A 22,498-nucleotide genomic window follows, 5' to 3' on the forward strand; every position below is an offset into this window, starting at 1 on the left:
CCGATTACCGCAATGACTAGCGTACAGTGAGCTTCGTCACAGGCGCATTTATTTGTCTGTTTTTTGATCGTTTGCGCGGGATGTTATGTTCACATCGCTACGTGTATTGAATACGATTGTAATACACAAGAGGCAAGAAATAGTCTGTACACACAACGAATTATAAACCGACCCGGCGGCGGTGTAATCGACTAATCGACTAACGCATAACGAGATACGCGAATCCGAAATCGGCGTCGTCGCCAGCAATCGTTTTTCTCTTCCCATCTCACGTGTGTACATCCGTTATCGGGCGATCGTGTGATCCCAGCCGGATCCCGGGGGGGGGGCTGAAAATAAAGTCGACGATTTCAAGGCCGGACTGCACTTTTCGAAGATCATCGTCGCGGTATAAATGGCTGCCGAGATTTTTCGCGGCGCTATTACGGGGTGTACGGATTCGTTTCGCTTAACGTAATCACGTATACGATGATGTTTTCGGCCCGCGTACTTTCGCCGTCGTGTCGTTTCCCTTTCCCACTCCGATAATCCGAACATCGCCACTATTACGGGACACCGCACTTAAACTCCCATTGATGAACGCCGCGTCGACACAACGTGCGAACATTGAGCTGCCGACAGTCGGAACGACAACGCGCCGCGAGGACGGAACACGTTCGAAGAGTCGAGGAAACGGATAAAAGTCTAACGAGGAAATACCGCGACCGCAAACGGCATGTCGGGTGCATCCGAAATCCGCGAATGGTACCGCGGTAGGGCCGTTTTCATAACCGGTGCCACGGGTTTCATGGGCAAGGTATTGGTAGAAAAGCTGTTGCGCTCGTGTCCGGACGTGGGACCGCTCTACGTCCTCGTTCGGGAGAAAAAGGAGGTCCTCTCTATGGACCGCGTCGAGGATATGGTGACGTCCTATCTGTTCGACGAGTTGCGCGCGGCCGGCGTTAATCCGAGGGACAGAATCGTCACGGTCCCCGGGGACGTGGGACTCCCCGACTTGGGAATATCGGCGGAGGACAGGCGGGTACTGCGGGAAACGGTTTCCGTGGTGTTTCACGTCGCGGCTACCGTGAGGTTCGACGAACACATGAGACTGGCGGTAGCCATGAACCTCGAGGGCACAAGGGCTGTGCTAAATTTGTGCCAGGGAATGACCAACCTAGCGGCGGTCGTTCACGTATCGACCGCCTACGCTAATTGCAATCTTTCGACAATCGAAGAACGCGTCTACCCGCCACCGGCCGATCCCGATAAAGTTACGCAGTACGTCAGCGGACTCGACGACGACGCTCTCGATTTCATTACTCCCAGGTGATTGTTTTTTGTTTTTTTCTTATATACATTTCCATACGATGTGAATATCGCATCGACGCAACGTGCGGAGGTAACGGGGACCGTTGCCCAAGTAAATTGAAGAGAAGAAAAATTTTCGAAACAAACGATCCTCGTCACAGATGGACGATAAAAAATGAACGAACGCGAAGGTGCGAGTAAGTCACCCTCTGAACGACGGTTTTCAATAATTTTCAGACTGATATCGGGTCACCCGAACACATATACTTTTACAAAAGCTCTGGCCGAGGATCTGGTATCGAAATGGTCGAAATCGTTGCCAATAGTGATAGTTCGTCCTTCCATCGTGTCGGCATCCTGGAAGGAACCGCAGCCCGGATGGGTGGACAATTTCAACGGACCGACCGCCCTGGTCGTTGGCACGGGAAAAGGACTTTTGAAAACGATGTACGGACGGGACAACATATCGGTCGATCTGATACCAGTCGACGTTTGCATAAACGCGTTCATAGCTGCAGCTTGGGAGATGGGTAAGGTCGTCGATCGAACGCTTGTATTTCAAATCGATTGAATAATCTCGATTATTTCAAAACTGTGGCGACGCGACCGAACCCTCCGATCATTTTACGAAATTTCTGTACTTTCAAAATTACATCGTTGCGTAACTCGCGTTCGTGCATTTTTTTTTTTTTTTTTTTTCCACCACAAAATACTTGATAGGATCGCGTGCACGTTTGTGTAAACTCGCACCGTAGAAAGTAGATCCGTTGACACACCTACTACCGTCCAAATAATATTGCATAATTGTTCGTTGCAATTTTGATATATTTGTCGTTGTTATTATTATTATTATTATTATTCACCGACTCTCCGATCGGATTGTCGCAGGGTCGAGAAAGAGTGGTAAATTAAAATCGGACGTGTTGGTGTACAATTGCGTCTCGAGTCCGTTCAAACCGCTCACCTGGAATGGATTCATAAATTTCATGTCTCCCTACCTGGTGAAGTACGCTATGAACGACGCCTTCATGGCCCCCGAAATGACCATGACGACGTCGAGGGTGAAGCACGTGTTGACCAATTTTGCTTATCAAGCCGTACCCGCTACCATAGCGGACTTTTTCATATGGTTCTCGGGGGGGCAGCCGAAGTGAGTGTTTTCCCTGTTTCTTTTTTTTATTCTCCGATTCCCTCGTTCCTCTGATCTATTTTTTTCGTTCTTCAGGTTCAAGCGGTATCAATCGAAATTGAATCAGATGGTGGCGATGCTGGAATTTTTCACGTCCCACGAGTGGGTGTTCCGCGGCAACAATCTTCAACAGTTGAATTCGAAATTGAGCGCGTCCGATCGGGAACGGTTCGATTTCGACATGACGAAAATGGACTGGGACAGCTACGCTTCGAGTTATTACCTCGGTATCAGGAGATACGTAATTAAAGAGAAGGACGCTACGATACCCGCAGCTCAGAACAGGATAAAAAAATTAAGAATTATGACCGCGGCTGTGAAGACCGGACTTTTTGCTACCGTCGTTATTTGGCTATTGAAATATTACGTCGCGGCCAAATTGTCGAGCCGAGCCAACGCTGGTCAATTTTAATGATATTTCACGTGCTCGTCTATTGCAGTATTTTCATTGAAATAATTAGCATTGTGCGCGCGCTCCACTTCGTTTTCTTGTTACTTTGACTTGGGACGATAATTATTCTCGCATATACTCATGTACATAAATTATACGTCGTACGAGTAGAGCAAATATTAGCTAAGTAAGTAAATTTTTATGCCGTAGGTATACAATAATGGTTGTATGCGGCGGTCCAAAATCTAAGTACCTATAAACTTCGTTTCCGTCGAAATTGATTGATCAACTACGATGCCCTCGGTTAGACGTGCGGTGTTCATGCGCGATGCGCGCATCGCATTATTCGTTGTTTACTTTCAAAATACGCGTTAGTTCGATATTACCGAATCCTGCATATATGACGTTACGTATACCTAATGAGCATACCTACTTTTGTTTACACGTCGCCTGCACTCGCGTTCGTCTTACCGGAGTAGATATCTCGTGATTCTGGTTTTGTCTTGAAAAAGAGCCGGGTCTCATTCGGTTTCGTTTCGTCTCTTTGCCGCGCTGCAGACTCGAAAATTCCAACTCCCAAATAATGTTTCCGTATCCTAGCGTACTTCGAGTTTACATAAGAATCAAGGAAACTAAGAATTAGAAATATTTTGAAAAAACACAAAACCAACAAGCAAAATCAGGTATGCTAATCAAACTTACCCGCTAATTCTCAAGTGTTATTAATTTATTAATTTCTTAATTTTTAGTGACGTTATCTATGAAAAAAAGGTGCGAAATCCTTACCATAGAAATCATAAGTATAGTTTTACGAATGAGTCATTGTACATCGGCTAGTTCAAGGCTAAAAGATCCAAAGAGATCCTTCAATTATCATTGTAACCATTTTAGGAATAAAGTTCGTAGAAAAACTTACCTCATCGTGACGTCTTCTAGCACCTATTTCATTTTGAAAATGTTCGATTCCGCATAAGTTTCGGATATACATTACTTGTACGGTATAGCTATGTATATTCGCACCATACGGAGTCTGTTGGTGAAGAAACGAAAAAAAAAAAAAGAAATACAAAAAAAAAAAATTACTTCGGGCCTGCACATTCAGTCTGTCAGTTGCTGTAATCAAATAAAATTAAATCCATCGAGTCCTTCCGCAAATCAGGTTTTTTATCCCACGGCGGCCCCTGCGATCAACACTCCTGATGCCCGAAGCGATAGACACGTCTATTACATACCTATTCATATTTATGATGATCCTTTGTCCTCACAGAAATCTGATGTTGAATATGAATTATTATAGGAGTGTCAACTACTAGATCGATCGTTCAATGGAATACAGAAATTTACATCTAACAATCCAGCGATCTTGTAGCTAGTTTGTTTTTTAACATTTAACCTTTTCCTTTTCACGTCTTCCCTTGTTTATGTCTTGTTTTCCTTTTTATCCCCCTTTTTCTCTCTCTCTCTCTCTTTCTCTCTCTAATGAGGTAGTAAGATGAGGTACTTGCTAACACGAGAACGTGATATAGATATTTTTTTTGTCTCGTTTTTGCCGCCTTTCATGAAGGTTATTTGTAATCAAATCTTGACAGAGCATAGATATTTCCTCCAACATTCATATGCATCAATTAACCATAGGTAACAGAAAACAATGAAGAAAAAACCAAGAAGTTATTCAATCGCAATGTAAGAATATCACAAATGATAATAATATGATTAATTAGTCTCTTCTACATACTTGAGGGCAATCAATTACTTAAAGTCGTTCAATTTTACAACACGCAATATAATATTGACGATAAGATTGCAGCAACAGCGTACTGTACGATGCAACATTTCGATTGGTACTCTTCTTCGAATGAAAGAAAACAAGGGAAAAAAAACAAACAACGAAACACGATGTGCTCGTATAACATGCAACCGAATTTCACTTCAATTATGTCGCGTTCTCCAACTTTTACGTAAATAGAAAAAAAAAAACACTGACAATTACTGAATAAATAAATAAAAAAATAGACGTACCACGTAATTTTTGTATATATTTGAAAACAAAAAAATCACATAAATAAATAAATAGACATCAGCGATCATTTGGAAGGTCACTAATTTTCAGGCTCAACAGCGCGCATTGTATGGCGAGAGCGTGAACATCGTATGCATAATTACTATACACCATATTGCACTTACATTATATAGACATTGTACGACTATTGTTACCGGTACGTAAGTAAAATGAGGCAAATAATGCGGTTTTCTTATTTCATTTTTTTTAAATGTTTCATTGATTTTTTTCTCTTCTGGTTTGTAATAGTACATTATAATATTAATTAAATTAATAATATTAAATATTATTTTGTTGTATGCATCATGTGATTGGATAACATTACAGATGAGACTAGCTGGTGATGACCTTCATGGCGCTACCTTTTTAAACCTTGGGCTCTACATTATCATTATTCAACATTTTCCTTATTATTTATTAATTAATTTATTATATCTTATTTTCATTTCGCTTATTTATTTCAATGAGTTTCTTGGCAGCGGTGAACTATGGGTCACCAAACAATGTTCGTTTTTTTTGTTCTTTTCGTTTTTTTTTTTTTTGGTATTTTTTATCATTTCTTATTTTTATTATTTTTCATGGGAAGCCCACTTCGAAGTGCGTAACAAACGGTTACTTGTTGTTTTCTCTTATTATTTTTCTTTATCATTTTTATTCGTGTTTCGTTTTGTTCTCTTTTTTTTCCTTTATTATTGGTCTTTATCTCAAGAAACGATTATTAATTGAATTACTTGCGATCTAATAATTTCAAAAGGCACAGGCAACTGAAATAATTGAATTCTATAAATTTGGGATCCTATAAATATAATTTTTATAAAGAAAACATTGTGAATTTCTCGTCACAAATCTCTAGGTATGATACAACACGTTAAATATTTTATTTGCACAATGCAAGCTTTAGTTTCATAAGTTTTAATCGACTATACATGTGAAAAAGCAATTTGTTTTTTATTCGAACAGGTTATAGTTAGTTCCGCTGTTCTGTGTTGGAAAGCAGTTATGAGTTATATAGTTTATGAAACTATCAGTTCGTTAAATTCTTAATTTGGCTAAGAACCACTTTGATACCGCCCTCGCGAATTCATCGTTCCATCTTTTTCGGGCAATCGACGCAATTCGGCAATATTTACAATCCTATTTTTATTAATTCCTACACGCAGAGCTGAAGCTAGAACGGCGATAGTTTAAATTGTCAATTATAATAATTGGACTTTAGATTATAATACATTATTTAAAACTACTACCAGAGTACGATATATGCATGTATAGGTATGTATACATATACATATAATAGGTATACAACTTATGTGAAGAAAAATGCACAATTCCCTAGGGTAAACTATAAGGTTAGGTTGCCAATGCCTTTAAAATTTTCAAGACTTCACATGCTACAATAATTATGATAATCCCATAAGATGAATTGGACATGTTCGAACAAAATACACCTCGTCAATCGACTTTGATCGGACATAATTTTATACAGAACAGAAATAGCAAAATTTTCACACAAAAACGCGTCGGGGTACTTTCAGGGTTCGTGGGTATTCAAACGTCTCAATCGACGCCTTTACAGTTGAGTAGTAGCGGCTCTAAATCGCCACAAGAGTTTTGTGTGACTTGGACGATAAGCTATTTCAAGTACCTGAATGAAACGAGTCAATCCGTCACCGAACATCAACGTCGAATCGCTTCAGGGCTGAAAAAAAACCCTTTCGAAAACCGAAATATTTTCATCGGAACCATTGCGTTTATCTACGCGAGCGAATTTCGCTTCTTTGCTATTGAGAATGTCATTTTTCAACGGTTCTTCGTTCATTTTTGTGGCTAACTGCCTCCATTAAAACCATTCCAAAGTATCTATTCGAGAGCGAAGGAAAAGAGTGCTGGATATCGTATAACAAAAATTTCTCATTCGTCGAGTGTTTGTTTTATTCACAAGTATCCATTATCTTTTCAGAAGTGAACACTCCGAAAAAACGTTCGAATAAGGTATATCCCATGTTTCATTGCGTTCGCGCAATTGTTCTAACATGCGCAATTAGAAAGCTTCTCTATACGAAGTGTGATTGCGAATTTTCTGTATCACAAACGTTCATAGTTTCAAGCTTCTACGTCTACGTTACGGTGTGTAGCTTATATAGGGATGCTCAATCGGCGTACTAATTCATCCGTCCATTCGTCCGACCATACATTCATCCGACTATTCACCCGTCACCCGTCAAAATGTTTTTTCTTTTTTTCTATTTTTTTTTCTTTTTTTTTTTTTTTTCTCTTTGATCCAGAAATTCCACCACTCTTTCCTGCACGATACTCTAGCCGTTGCTAATATTTATAAACGATTACCATAGTTAAAGTGGCGAACTTGTGGGAGTCCGTATACCAGCCTTTCCTCATCAGGGTGGCCGAGCATATCGGTCGAAGGGCTATCCGTGCCTTGATATTATGCTCAGAGTAAAGCTTATGCTTTTTATTATGCTTATCGCTATCTTCGGTTTGGGTTCTGAGCCGTCAAACAATCATGCGGCACATACGCAGTACGAAAGACAGCAATGAAAACCACGCGGAACGAGCCAATGTACTGCGCGAAAGTAGAATCCGCATGACCACCAACAGTGCGCCAAACTGCACCGCTCTGTGAAGCCAGAATAATCTGAAAGTAGATAATTATATTTTATCGTCAATCGGCTGTCGCGCTTCCTCGGGCGGAGGGGGGGGGGGGGGCGTACGCGATCGGCTAAAGATCGTCACCACTCACTTGTTGATGTAAGAACGTGCGGCCGGCAATGTTTCCGGTCTCTCTTTAAGAATGAAGTGTCGGATACCCAGTATGTACTGTTCGAGGTACGCGGGCCAATCGATTTGGCTTACATCGAACATGAACGTTTGTTTATCTTCGACGCTCAGCTGTTGACCCAATCTCCTGACGTTGTCGTCCCGGAAGTTCCACTGCTGAGTGCTGAAGTACTCCAAGCATTGCGCGGCCTTGCCCAGTTTCGCCTGTACCCGCACCATTATCGGCCGCGATCCTCTAAGCCTGGCCATAAAGTCCAACATGTGAGCGGGCAACGTGTGCTGAAAGGTACTGCACACCGCGTTTATAACCGCCGAACTCCGGCAACAACCGTCCGGATACCAGACCGCGTCGTTCACGGGATGCAGCCGGCTGAATTTGAACGACAAGTCGACGAATTCCTTCCACGTTATGGGATTCTGCTGGCCGGAACAACAATTGTACACCGTGATGCTGTCCGAACGTTGCGTCGCCGTTTTCCAAGCGGCGCATATCATCAGATTGATGACTATGTCGACCGGCACCAAGTCCGCAACTTTGTCGCCGTGACAAAGCATGGTTCTGCGCGCGTCGACGATGACGAGGGAAAAGAGAGAAAAAAAAAAAAAAAAAAAAAAAAAAGAAAAGGGGAAAACGAAAAGCCATTAGTTCGACGAACCTGTTACCGCCTCACCCTTGAATATTTTCTCTCAACGCTCTGAATTCTAAGGCAACGTTACCTGAAGAAACCTTTTCCTGCCGCCGCTATGATTCCTGTCGGACCGTTCCAGTTGTCGACCCAACCGGCGACGGGCTCTTTGAACGAAGACAATACTATCGAAGGTCTCACTATGGCCACCGGCAACGAACCGCTCTCTCTGAGCAGCATCCTTTCCGCCAACGCTTTGGTGAACGTGTAAGTATTCGGGCGTCCGGCTATCAGACGAGGCGTCAATTCCTCTATGAGTTTGTCGTCCATCCATTCCGTGCAGGCGATCACTTGTTCCGGTTCCTGCGGTGTCGGATAAATCTCTTCACCAACGTCGTTTCTGTCGCAGTTGCAGTAAGCGGTAGAAACGTGGATAACGGCCTGAACGGACACAGAGAGAACAATAAGTGGAAGCTGGTCAATCGACGGAGAGTCGAATTTTCGGTCGAAGAAAGGAAAATGTTGACGAAACCAATCGGAACGAGTGGATGAAAGAAACCGGGGATCTCTCCGGTTTCTTCGCGGATATCTCGAGACGGTAAAACGAGTCGCTAAGCGACAGGGGGGAAGTGAAATGATTAACGCACACGTATTAACTCGGTATGTAAATCTCCTCGAGTCGATTGCGACGTTGTCCAGGTGACACAATGATTATTTGAGGAATGCAGCGCGACGTATAACGTCATTTTTTCATCGTAAATTCGCGTCGCCTGTCGTTCGACGAACGACAAACTCGACGTTCCCGGTACAAGAAGGCCGCCATGTGTACAAACGATAAATTCCTGGTTCGATCAATATGGACTTATTGTAATGATTGACGCAGTCGTTCGAACAAAGCATTTTAACGTCGCGCATAGCGAGGATGCGGCGACGTGAAACCCAAACATCTCACTTGGGAATGTTAATTTCGGAATACCTTATTAGTTCTGTAATTCTTATGAAATTTCAATTGAATGATTGAGTGAAATTTTTTCAATTAGTTATTATTCAACGCGGCCCCCGTGCCCCGTGGTGATTTGTACACATCCGCAGTAGACTTATGTAAATAATTTCTATTGCGTTTATACTCGTCTTCGACGCACGGTAATTATTGTGGTTTAATTACCTCCAGATTTTGCATACGATGACAGAGTTGAATGATGCGTTTCGTTCCGAGCATGTTTATGGTCACCGACAACTTCAGAGCCTCGTCGAATTTCACCGTTGCCGCCGAATGGAATACGACCGAGACGAAACGAATCAGGGTAGCCTGATCGCTCTCCGAGATGCCGAGTTCCGGTTCCGTCACGTCACCGGCTACCGGTATTATTTTGAACAGTTCGTGCGGACAGTCGCGTCGTAGTTTCTCGAACAACTGAAAATCGGAAAGATGACGGGGGTTAATTTTTTCCACGATAGCGTAATCGGGATCGAGAATTGTTCGATGCGACAACGGAGGACTTACCGGACCGTTCAGGAGCTCTTGTAACCTCTGCTGGACGTCCTGTCCTTTCTTCGGTCTCATAAGTAGATAGATGTTCTTTATTCCAGGACACGACCGTAGCAATTTTTCTACCAGTACTTTCCCCATAAACCCGGTACCCCCGGTTATAAATATCGACCTATCCCGATAGAAATCCTTTACGGAAGTATATTCGCCACCCGCCATTGTGGCCATTTCCCCGATTGACTAGATTTCGCGTGGTAAGAAAAGGGATTTTTTTTTATTTTATTTTTATTTTTTGGTTTTTTTATTTTTTGTTTTATTTTTTTTTTATACGAAGGAAGCCTATGAATTATAGATTAAAGATGGATCGTTTTGTCGAAGACTCAAATACGGAGGTCGCTACTACACGACGGAATTGCAGCTTCGTTTCTACTTTTCCTGGTTCTCAGTGTTGCGGTTGGAACTGGCCTCATTTCGTGCTATTGACGATTATTTTCCTAAAACAAAAGAACAGAGAAAATATTAACGTCAATTCGCTCATCGCACCGGAATAATTCTCATCAACGTCAACGTTACGTAACGAGATTCATTGTTACGTTTCATAGGTAAAGCGATACTCTATTTTCATTTTTTTTCCTCTACCCCTCTCTCTCTCTCTCTCTCTCTCTCCCTCTCTGTATATCTCATAATATTCACACGCGCGGATATCACACAACCGTAAAATAAAAAAGTTGAAACAATGAAAAAAAATGCGTTTTGCGTGAACGATGAATTTTTATTCGATGAATCTATAGGTAGTCCGACGATGATCTCATTTTCGTCTCTCCTATTGATTCATATTCGCCAAGGTAACGTTAATCCAAAGAACGCGGATAACTTCCGAGTGTTTGTAAAATTTTCAAATCGGTTGCCGTTGTAGCACGTTTAAAAAAAAAACCAAAAAAACAAATTACTGTACCATGACGACACTGTGAAGTAAGATATCGTCGATGACGAGTCTCATTACGATCGTTTCACAAAAATTCTTTTTCCGAATTCGAATTAGTGAAATAATTTGATAACCTTATCTCCGTGCAAAGATTCCGATGAATTTCATAGATAAAACGAAACCACGTAACACACCTGATCTGATAACGAACGCATAATAATTTCTTTACGTACGGAAGTTACGACCGAGAAAACAAAAGAAGAGAAAAATCAAAACCGACGAGAACAAAAATTATGCGTATAAACGACTGTAGTTTCATTGAATCGCGATTTCCATTTTAATCGTTTCGTTTCTACCGTATGAGCGAAAGTATGATCGATCGAAAGTTATGAAATTTCGTCTGCTGAATTTCAGGGGGCCTTCGGTTTTAGCGCTCGCCATCCGTTCCGGTAACGAGTAGTGGGCCCCATTCATCGTTTTCTCTACATAACGCCGAACTCTCCGCGGCGTTTCATCGATGTATGTACCTCGGGGCACCGTATAGTATACACGTCCGATGACGAATGTAAACCTCGACCTCGTACAAGTGTCGTCGATCGTGTACGTCGCGTCTCTCCGTCACGAGCTTCCGAAGAAACGCTCGAGTGCGTCTCAAGAGACTAATAATAAAACGGAAAAGCCGATGTGTTCGTAGTGCACGTTATACGTACTACACACACGGACGTATCCCCGTACATCAAACGTCGAGGAGCGTCAGAGGCCGGGCGTAGCGTCGATGACCCGAGTTTTCGAGACCCCTTCGCGAAAACGAATCGTCCGACTCGAGTCGGACGATTTGTGAAAATGTTTCTTTTTTTTTTTTGGATTTCTTTTTTCTTTTCTTTTATTTCATCGCCAATCGCGTCAACGACTCAGTTTCCAACGATTGTTGTTGTTGCGCGCGTATACTTTCGCCTTGTGTAAGACGAATTTACAAAGAATTTCAAAACACGCGTATACGTATGTATGTATACGTATACGTATACGTATACGTTGTGTGAGTCGCGTCGATATTTCGATGACGAAAATTGTGAAATTAAACGTGAGTGAAATTCGGATGTATTCGTCGCGCACGATAAGTCCGGTGTTAATCGCAGAACCGGAACCTCGTTTACCTGGTAAACCGGACAGAGTTGGTCTCAGCCGCCTTTTGTTATTCTCCGTGCGTAACGCGGTATGTACGTACGTATAACGTACGTACGCGGGAACGTGTCGCGATGATACACGTGTAACGGAACGTTACACCGGAACTATGAAATTGTAAAGTTTTATCGAAAAACTTGAATAATCGTTACGTAAAAAATCTGAAAACCGGGCTTCACGATGTCCATACCTTGAAGGGGTTTAACGATGCGGTACGCGACGCGCGCTACGGTTTGGTAGCCAGACGCGACGCGCGACGCGACATCGACGCAATGCACGTTTACCACCACGCGACGAGTAAGAGTAACACAGAGAGAGAGAGAGAGAGAGAGAGAGAGAGAGAGAGAGAGAGAACCGACCGACGTGACAATTATTCCATATTTCTGGGTCAGCCAAAACCGGAAATCATACTCTTCGTTCATTCGTATAACGACGTGTAGCTCGGGACACGTAAGTATCGCGACACTTTTCGATGCTTCCGACGGAGGAGATGAAAATTTCCACGTTTAAAAGCTCGTTGGAAATTTTCTTCTTTCTATACCGTTTCCAATCTCCTGCTACCGACGCTCTTCCGTTTTTTCTATTAAAGAAAACTATAAATAAATATTCGAAAAAAAATGGAACGGAACAAGCGTGTGAGGACATTTTTGTAACACCTGTACGTGGAATATATATATATATATACATAAGAAACAAAAAAAGGTGAGGAAATAGCGAAAGAAAGGGGGACGAGTAGTAGTAGAGAAAAAAAACAAAATAAAAACGGAAACATTCGTAGCCAAGAGCGGAGCACGTAGGGACTACGGGACAAAGTTACGTACAATAGAGGAAGAGAATCGATATCTCAATTGAGATGCTCTCGCGCGGACCTTGCAACCAACCACCCATGCTGAGCCAGCTCTCGTTACGTATCTCGGCTTGATTAAAGAGAAAGAGAGAAAGAGATGGAAAGAGAGAGGAATAAATAAAAAAAAAAAGACTAGAAGAGAAAAAAAACAACTCTTTCTCCCCCCCCCCCCCCCCCCTTTATTTCTGTTTTGTTTCGTTTTTCAAAACTTGAAAAACGTAGTAAATAATAAACCCGAGAAGGAAAAAAACGTGATACGGGAGGGTCGGGGGGACGGACGGAGAAAAAAAAAAAATAAAATAAACATCCGAAACTTCGAAAATCCAGGGGATAAAAACAGGGCGGTGAGAAATTTTTTTTTTTTGATAAAACGGAGGAGTCGGAGGATCGTACCGCGAGGATTCGAGAGGGGTGAGGGTGAGGGGTGGGTGGGGAGGGGGGGGGGGAGCAAAAGTGAGGTAAAAGGGGGCGGGGGGGGGGGGGGGGAGGCAGGGTCAATGTAGCGGTTGAGATGGCGGGGGAAGCAACGGACAATGGGATTCTGGGTCACCGTCCCGCCCTAGCGGTCACGGAGGCATCGAAGCGCAGGAGGAATCGACCCCGTTCCACGGAGAACCCGTTACGTTGCGAGAGCACCGACTCCCGGTGTCGTGGATGCCGGGGGCTTGAAAACCGGAGGGGACTCACGGGTGTGTGAATAGAGCGGGATATAAAGAGAGAGAAGGAAGAACGAGAGAGAGAGAGAGAGAGGAGGGGACACCCCGGGACGTTATATACGCCAGAAATTCCAACACATTCGCTGCCGTTGCTCGGTTTACTCCTTTGACCGAAACTGTACTTGACCGACCGATTTTTTGTTTTTTTGTTTTTTTTTTTTTTTTCCTCTCTCCCAGCTGCACGCTACGATCGCGATCCCCGAGCAAGCCACGCTCACCGATCTCCCGAAGCTTTATTCGGGCACCAAAGAAGAACGAGCGAGATCCGTCGAGATTTTTTTTTGGTTTTTTTTTTTTTTTTTTTTTTTTATATCATTTTAAGATTTGTTTCGATTTCCTTTCAAGACCGATTCTTTGCGAAAAACCGACGGAGATCCGCGCTCGCGTTTCGATCCGCGCAACGTAAGACGAGCGAATTGACATTTGAGCGTACTGCAAGGTGACCGTTTGGATGATAATTTTGAATGTGTTTTTTTTTTTTTTCGTTTTAGCTTATTCATATTTTTCTACAACGATAATCAAAAAAAAAAAAAAAAAAAAAAGAACATCCATCCGATCGAGAGTGAAAAAAAACATTTGCATAACTCGATCTCGTGTACACCTAAACTGAACACGACCGGCGCTTGTGTATACAAATATGAATGATTTTCATTAGTATAACGTCTAATTAAATTAACCTTCGTTCCGTTCGGTTCTTTTATTTTTTTTCCTTCTCCATTTTGTTCTGAATTTTTCTAGTTCGGGTGAAAGTATTATTTTATTATTCGGTTGTTGTTTTTTTTTTTTTTGGTTCCTTTCTTTCTTGGAACCGTTGCAGAATTGCGTACTATACATACGTGGAAGATTATAATACGACAACAATATAATATAATGACGGTGATTCGGAACGAGAATATAACGTCACAATTCTCGCGTACATACATACATAATATCAGGATTTAAAATTCCGTGTGTAGCGAAAGAGTGAAATCCTTGTTCACGGAAGTCCGAAGAATTTCACTCTCCTACTTTTCTGGAACGTTAACATGCGCATCCGCATTACGGTACGTGAATCATATCGTACGCGGTAGTTTTACGCACGTTCGGAAGGGTTTGTCTTTTATTTTCGTACTCTCTTGTTGTTGTTGTTGTTGTATTTTTTTTTTTTTTTTTTTTATCGCTGTTTTCGTTCATCTCTCGTTCAAAATCGCCACCGCTCGATAAAAACGTTTTCTATCTTATCGATCCTGTCAATTTTTACCATTCACGTGCGCCCGATCCGCGTACACACGTGCTCGCCACCCCCCGTCCTTCATTTTTCCATATTTACTTTTTTACCGCCTCGTCGCACAGGTAGAATATTTCCCCGAACAGCGTAGTCGTTGCACGTCTAACCTTAACCGCGGCGGCTACCCCCCGACGTCACTTTGCATCCGACGAAGGAATCACGGTCACCTAGTTTATCCCGTGATCGTGCGTATACGTAGACCGTATTCACTCATTGGTGGTCACGAACAACGTACTTGTTAGCAACGAGAATGGGTCCGATCGATTAGCGTCGTCCTCTTCCGCACGTCGTTCGCCGAGGAGGCCCCCCCAGAAATCGCGAGGCTAGAGAATATTTTTCGATCGACGAATTTCTTCGGCCGACCCGGTGAGAGTAGGTACAGCGAGGAGCGGTGTGCGGCGACGATTTTCTCATTCGGAACGCGAGCGTTTTTTTTTTTTTTTTTTTTTGCGCGCGACGGCGGTGCCAACTCGTCCTGCGATGCGATTCTCGCTTTTTTCCACGACTTTTCAATGCACACGCACGTGATTCGGTCGCGTTCGATTGTTTTTTCATTCCCTCGCACTCGTACAGCGAAATCCTAAAAAATCCGCGTGTACACTCTCGTGTGTACGCGGCGCAGCGGTTGGAAGTACATGTTAGAAATTTAGAGCGGACCGCGTACGTACGTACTTACGTACCTGTGTATTTACATTTATACGAGCGTGGCGAGTCTCGCGAATGATCTGCACGTCTGATTAGATTAGGCGCGAAGCCGGTAACGGGATAAAGTAGTAGGTATTGCGATTACGAATTACACGCGTTTCATTTCCCGCACGACGCCGGCAACGGGACGCGAACCGGGGTCGAAATCAAGGCCGAGTTATAGGAAAGGGATCGCGTGTGTCGCCCGCCACCCTGCGAGTCCGCCCAATTCATTGGATTTTACCAATTTTTTTTCCCATGCACGGGGCATCCGCACGTCCCGATCCGAAGTGAGTTCGATTTTTAACATGGACTGTACTCGCCCGGTAATCTTGGTTATGAATTACAAGAGAGAGAGAGAGAGAGAGAAAAAAGAAAGCGAACAATTCGCTGAATTTTGATCGTTTCGCGACACCTTCGAATTCGATTCGATTCCGACTGGCAATTGTTATCGCAGAAGAAAATTTCGTACAAATTGACGATGTGATCATGCGATCTTTGCTGTACGCAGGGGACCTGTACACGTACGTATGTAATTTGGCGCACGTGACGATCGACTAATTCCGTGGATCTTTGACAGAGTGCAGGAATTATAATTACTTGTTTTTTTTTCTTTCTTTCTTTCTCTAGCTCTCGCTCTCTCTCTCTGTCTCTCGCTTTTTTCCATTTATAACAACTGACAATTTTTCCACTTTGCATGATATCTCGAGTCTCGAGACTAGATTTATTTATTAATTCATTATTATTATTAATTTCGTTGGCCCTCGCAGCGGTTCGTCCTTGGGATTTACATACTATATATTTTTATCGCGAAAAATTTTCGATCACTATAAAAAATCGATACGATTATCAGAAACTCCGTATACGCGCGTGTGTGTGTGTGTATGTAGTACGTATATGGTATCTATATACTTTAGCTTCGGCGCAATAGGTTTCATATGATATGATATAATCGCAGGGTATTTTACATAATTAGACAGTTGGATTTATCAGCTTTACATAAAACGTAAAAGGGTAATAGGCAAAAAAAAAGATCGCAATGTTGATTTTCCGAACGAGTAATACTGTCGCGAAATTTTTTCCATACATCTCTTCGATTACATATACATATGTATACACACGATACTCGCTTCCTAATTGAGTCGGTACACGGTGTGTTTTGATGCGTATATTAAAAGAAATGGCAGGATAACGCGGAGATCCGATATACATATATATATATATATATATATATATATATATATATATATATATATATATGTATCGATACGGGGGAAATCGGATCACGGCAATTAGGGGAAATTAATTCGAGGCGCTAAAGCGCGATCGTCTTTCACCCGCCCCCGCGTGCATTACCGTAAAAAAATGAATAAACATCGAAAGGTCGCGGAGGAGTCGCGAGCGGCGATTTTCGTCTGCGGGCTTTTCCTTTCGTTATTTCGGTGGCGGGATATTACGCGATAATATATGCGCGCGTTACATTCTCGATGTTAAAAAACCGGAAGAATCCAACACGTGTACACGCGTCACACGCGGTAAAAATTATCCGTTCTAACGCACACCTACACATATATGTATATACGCGTATCGATTCAACGATCTTGCCCTAATCCCCGAGGCAATTACGAACAGTGAAAACATAAGTTTCGACCCGATAGTTATCATTATACCGATCGTTTTTTTTTCTTTTTTTCTTTTTTTTTTTTTCTCTTTCAATTCGTTCCTCACCTATGTCGAATCTGCGCTACTTCGTTCGTTCGCCAGAAATAGAATTCAAGAAAAAAAAACAAAGATAGAAAAAAAAAAAAGAATGGATTGAAATTAAAGCGAGGATCGACCGGATCATCACAGGTGCTGCGATCGTCTGCGCGGAAACAGGTGAGTTACACGTTTATCGTTCGTTTGATAAAAATGATTCACGGCGCCAATTATCGCGAGTGATTCAGCTACGTACGAAACACCCGTTAAATACCGAACGACGAATTGACATATATATATATATATATATCTATAAGTTAGACACGATGCGCATGATGTACGCGCGGTTGAATGTACACAGTAGATATTATAAAAATTTTCTTTCACTATTGGCTTACATATCACCGCGTCTTGTGTGTGCGTCGAATGTACGTAGGTACGTGTGTGTGTGTAACGGAGAGACGTGTGCATGAGAAATAGGTATCGGAATACACGTGAGATTTGACAAGCGGGTTGAACGCGGGGAACGGATAAGAAAGTTGCACGGACGTGGGACACTTGTAACGTGTAATACGGCACAGCCAAAGATCGGGGTCTGCAACGTGCAGTGTACGTACGATGGCAAAACAATTACGTGTACGCGTTATTAATATATATATATACACGTATATAGGTATTATAAGGATCGTGTAACTACATACGCGTCCTCAGATATCCCGTTGCGCCCCTCCGCAATTCATTCGTCGTCGTTACATACACTATTGCTGTATGAAATAAAATAAGTATGTGTATGATATATATATATGTATATATATAACGTACACATACAGGCTTACAGTACCTACACTATGTACACATTCGTACGTATGTGTACTCGCATGGTAATGAACGTCCTGCGAAAGAACGGTGCATTAAATCCTCCGCCGGTGCGATCGAACGAGAAAATATGCGTTACGTGAAGGGAAAAAAAAAAAAAAAAAAAACGAAAAAAAGAAAACGATAAAAATTTAGATAATCTTGGCTGTGCGATCCAAGCGAGGATTCGTAACGTTCGTATTTCCTTGTTCGATGAACGGTTGTTTGTAACAACAATGATTATTTTTCGCTCTAAATTCTTGTTGAGTTTTTTTTTTGTTTTTTTGTTTTTTTGTTTTTTTTAAGGGGAAGATTCACGAGACGATCCGATGCCAGGATATGCATTGCGAACCGGGGCGAGATATATGAGGTGAGAGTATCTATCTGCTCGATTTCGGGTGAAATATAATCAATTATGAGGCTGAGCTGCGGCCGCGTAAGATGAAAAATCGCGATTTTATATTACCGCGAACCCCACGCGGTTAACGCCGCTCAATGTACTTTTGCAAGTATTTTATAAGCGAAGACCGGAAGAAGTAGGCGTCACGGTAACAAACGAGTCACGATTGACATAAACTGACTAACCGACTAACTCTATCTTAATACAACAGTCAATTATCGTATTTTCATTTCTATTTAATTATACAATTTTATAAGTTTTTTTTTTTTTTTTTTTTTTAATAATTTTTTAGTCTTTATTACTTTATTCACGTGAATCAGCGCGATTCGCGAGCGTCGCTCAATCATATCGAAGCGCTCAATGTAAGAAGAGAAACCAATCGCGATATCGGTATCGTCGCGTACAATAATTGAAGAAAAAAGCGAGAAAAAAAAAATTCATTTTTTACAAATATTCAGGCACCGAATGTTGTTTTTTTTTTTTTTTAGGTTTTTTAATCATTAAATTTTAATCGATCCGTTAAGATCGATGAAATTATTGGACGGATCCGCGTTTGAAGAAAATATAAATGTAAATATTATTTCTCGTCAGTTTTCGGTATATACATACATATGGTTTTTCGTTTTCAAAATTATCAATTCTTACCTACATGATAATTCACGAGTTGCACGTGCGTCGGTGTAATTAGAATTAATAAATCCAGAATCGTACAACGAAACAGAGCGGCGAAGATGCATTCAGCGAAGCGAACGACGAAACAGACACGATATCCAATTAGCGTTTATTCTTCTTTGATTTTTATTTTTCTCCTCAGTTTCTTCGATTTCGTACAGAGAAATTTCTCATTTATCCAATGATGAAGTATCGTTCGACGAAATCGGGATTCGAGTTGCGGTGAAAAGGTGGTGCGTCGTCGTACATACGAGAGATAACGATAAGTTGCCGACAACGAAACTCGTGAACTGAGCCAACGCTGGGCCCACCGCGGGTCTTATATCACCAAACAGAAACCGGTGATGCGCTCTTTCTCGGCCATCGTCTCCCTCCCCTCAACCCTATCCCTCCCTCGCCGCCACCCCATTCCCATTCCCCATTACCATTCCCATTACCACCGCGATTCGCGATGGTACGCCCGATGATCCCCCGCCGGCCGAGGGACCGGAGACCGAAGACCGAAGAGACGAACAACGAGGTGAACGCGTCCGTACGCGTTACGGGCGAACCTGCATACACCTGCATGCCGTACGACGGGACGGGCGTCTCGGGTGCAACGCAATTTAGCGTACGCGTTTTGTAATAGCGAATTACAAAATTCGCCGTCGCAACGATTCGCGCGGGCGCGCGGTTCAATTTTTTTTCAAAATACACACCGCCCCGCTCTTTTGTTCCCTCGCCTCTTTCGTGTTTCTTTTTTTTTTCTCTCTCTCTCTCTCTCTCTACCTCCCTCTTCTGGTTTCTCACCCGAAGCTATTCTAGTTTCTTTCGTTTCTTATCCTTTTCTCTCCGTTCGAGAGAAATTTCGGAATTTATCTATTCCAGTCACAACGCTACACCGTAGCAGGTACAACGTGACGAAAAAAAATGCGGTTTACGTACCGGTGGCAGGTATGTACAGGTATATATTTAGTAAGCGTTCAAAGAGTAGAGCTCGGCTGGAACCGCAACCGGATCAGGACTTGGCAGATTTCATCGTTCGTTTGTTTCTAAGCTCTCTTGCGAACGAAGGAGCTTCCGTTTTTTATTCTCATTTCATTTCGCGGGCTGCCGGATTACTTCCCTTCGGAGTAATCGATAGATCGCTCGTCGTTGTCATAATTATATTCCTCGTTTGACGTTGTCGTTGTTTTGAATTTCGACTCTGTATACGCGGTTTCTAAAACTCTTTACTACCGCAGGTTTACGACACGAATATAATACCGTATCTATGGAGATGATATAAAACAAAATTATGACAGGTTGAGTTTTACGACAGGGCTGCCGCATAGGTTGTTAATAAGTTAATATATATGTATATATATATATATATATATACATAGGCGGGTAAGTATGCGACGTACACATGCATACGCGAATAGAAAATATAACTACAATGTACTATCTGTACGTGTTTGTGTACGTATACACCGGCGGCGCTGCGTGATATGCACTTATAAAGCCTATAACCGCAGCAGCAAAAGAGCGTTACGTATGTGGCTTCTCATATTTGAACTTTCATGAACTAGGTACGTATATAACTAACCTACCCTATATAACCGTGTACATCGACGGTACAGAGAAGGAACGGAACTGCCCTCCGTTCGTGAGAATTGTGGCTTGGCGATCAACGAGAGAATGAAAAGTCCGTATATGGATTGGTTTGTTTTTTTAGTATTTCTATTGTTTTTTCTTTTTTTTTTTTTAACCGTCTCTGGTTTACAGAAAACCGTACGTACGTACGAAGTATTATACGAAGGGGAAGAATAAGAATAAGAAGAAGAAGAAGAAGAAGAAGAAGCCCCGGTGATGGAGAAGCTGAAGCGGGAGCAGGAGCGGCCCGAGGGGTGGATTAAAATATTAACCAACACCTGCGTACGGTGAGACGAGGAATGAAAAAATTGAATCGAAAAAGAATAGAAGAACGTTCAAACTGAACGGTGTCTATGTTTGTATAGCTGCGGCGCTCGAGGAAAGTCGGTTAAAAGAATGGAGATTATACATATATATATACTGCTGCAGCAGAGGCACACGGTGAACCGCAATCTCCTTCTCGAATTGCGATAACTCGTGATTATTTTATCGTACACTCTGAGCTTGAAGAATAGAAGGAGAAAAACAGGGGGTAAGATGGGGAGTGAGAAAGAGATGAAATTTTACGAAACCCACTAATCGGCGAAATTAGGGGTGCAACGTTATTTTCGTGTACGTATTTCGACGTGTAAAAAAAACGAAATAAGACTTAGTCTTGAAATGATTGATAGGAAATAGAAGAAGAAAAAAAAAAAAGAAAAAAACGAATGAAAAAGCGCAGTAAGTAAATGGAATGCTCTTGATGTCATTTTGTCATAATGAATGGTGCGGTAAATAACAATAACTATTATTCGATTATTATAAATCAAATCACTTCGATTGTCACTTTTTTTTCCTCTCACTATTTACTCGTCATTTTTAGTCAAATCTCAGAATTAAAGGGTAGGATTTGTTCGAAGGTTGATCGAATTTACGCTCGTTCTACCCTTTCGAACGTCATCGGTGATTTGAATTTTCCTCAGCGATTTTTCGAAATATTTCGAGGGAGTGATGTACTCTACCTAGTTTGGGTGGTGGCTTATATCTGGTTAATAAAATTATCGAAGTCTGAATAATCGAGTCCGCATAGTGGGGTGAGATCCCCCGCAGTGGGCGGTGGTGCACCTAAGCAAAAGCAGACCGCCTCGGCGAGGTAACGCGCGTCTCGAAATTCTTAGGTGGATTAAAATGTCTTCGAGCGAAGGGCAGGTGAAGGGTTCGATTCGATAATGTAAAAAATGAATCGATCTTCGGGAATAACGTTGGATCGGAATAGGCCGGCGATTAAAGGGGTCTTAAAAAATTAATTTAAAATAGATACGGTCAGTTCGTAGCGGAGAGAGTACCTATGTAGGCGCGGCTTATGAGCGTAAAGAAAACTGGCTACGGTTACAAACTTTAGACTACGTATCTGATATCTGAAGACGTACCTAGGTCTGTTTAACGTAGTTTGCCGGTAACACGGTATTTCTTTAATCTTGAGGCACTGCCAGTAATAAAAGTTTAACACAGAATTATAAACTTAATGTAATTTTTGCACTTTTCGTCCAGTGCCCGTCGCACGCCAACCGAGTCCGCCATCTTGGGACAACTGCCAAATCCGAACGCACCCTAGCGGCGGGGCGCCACGATCAATTTTTACGGCGGTTTCGCCAAAGCTCTCTTCTCTTCCTAGCTAACTGGGGAATTGCGCGGAGCCACCCGACGGATCAACCCAACGCGGTTTTTACGTCGCTACGATTTTCGCATCACTCGAAAATCTCCGACAGAAATTTTACCATTCAAGCGAAGAGAAACGCGCGCCGACCCCTGCCGCTTTCGA

General features: G+C 42.3%; 2 protein-coding genes across 4 annotated transcripts; one reads left to right on the forward strand and one right to left on the reverse strand.

Annotated features, from left to right (window-relative positions):
• Positions 1-440: 440 nt before the first annotated feature.
• LOC105690497 (fatty acyl-CoA reductase 1-like) lies at positions 441-3,785 on the forward strand. Its single transcript, XM_012408289.3, has 4 exons — positions 441-1,308; positions 1,528-1,820; positions 2,179-2,440; positions 2,516-3,785. Exons 1-4 carry the CDS (start codon positions 716-718, stop codon positions 2,889-2,891), a joined length of 1,524 nt encoding a protein of 507 aa, XP_012263712.2. The 5' UTR covers positions 441-715; the 3' UTR covers positions 2,892-3,785.
• A 1,569-nt stretch (positions 3,786-5,354) lies between these two features.
• Positions 5,355-22,274, reverse strand: LOC105690647 (putative fatty acyl-CoA reductase CG5065). Of its 3 annotated transcripts, none has more exons than XM_012408637.3 (6): positions 22,107-22,274; positions 9,853-10,331; positions 9,514-9,762; positions 8,440-8,789; positions 7,685-8,281; positions 5,355-7,579 (listed from the first exon to the last, which is right to left on the reverse strand). In XM_012408637.3, the coding sequence occupies exons 2-6, from the start codon at positions 10,063-10,065 to the stop codon at positions 7,438-7,440; spliced, it is 1,551 nt and encodes a 516-aa protein (XP_012264060.1). In that variant the 5' UTR covers positions 10,066-10,331; positions 22,107-22,274; the 3' UTR covers positions 5,355-7,437. The 3 variants fall into 3 exon arrangements, with proteins under 3 accessions (XP_012264060.1, XP_020710579.1, XP_012264059.1); XM_020854920.2 differs by lacking the exon at positions 22,107-22,274 and adding an exon at positions 19,061-19,388; XM_012408636.3 differs by lacking the exon at positions 22,107-22,274 and adding an exon at positions 19,057-19,388.
• Positions 22,275-22,498: the final 224 nt, after the last annotated feature.

The sequence above is a fragment of the Athalia rosae genome, chromosome 1, assembly GCF_917208135.1.
Source record: "Athalia rosae chromosome 1, iyAthRosa1.1, whole genome shotgun sequence".
Taxonomy (NCBI): Eukaryota; Metazoa; Arthropoda; class Insecta; order Hymenoptera; family Athaliidae; genus Athalia; species Athalia rosae.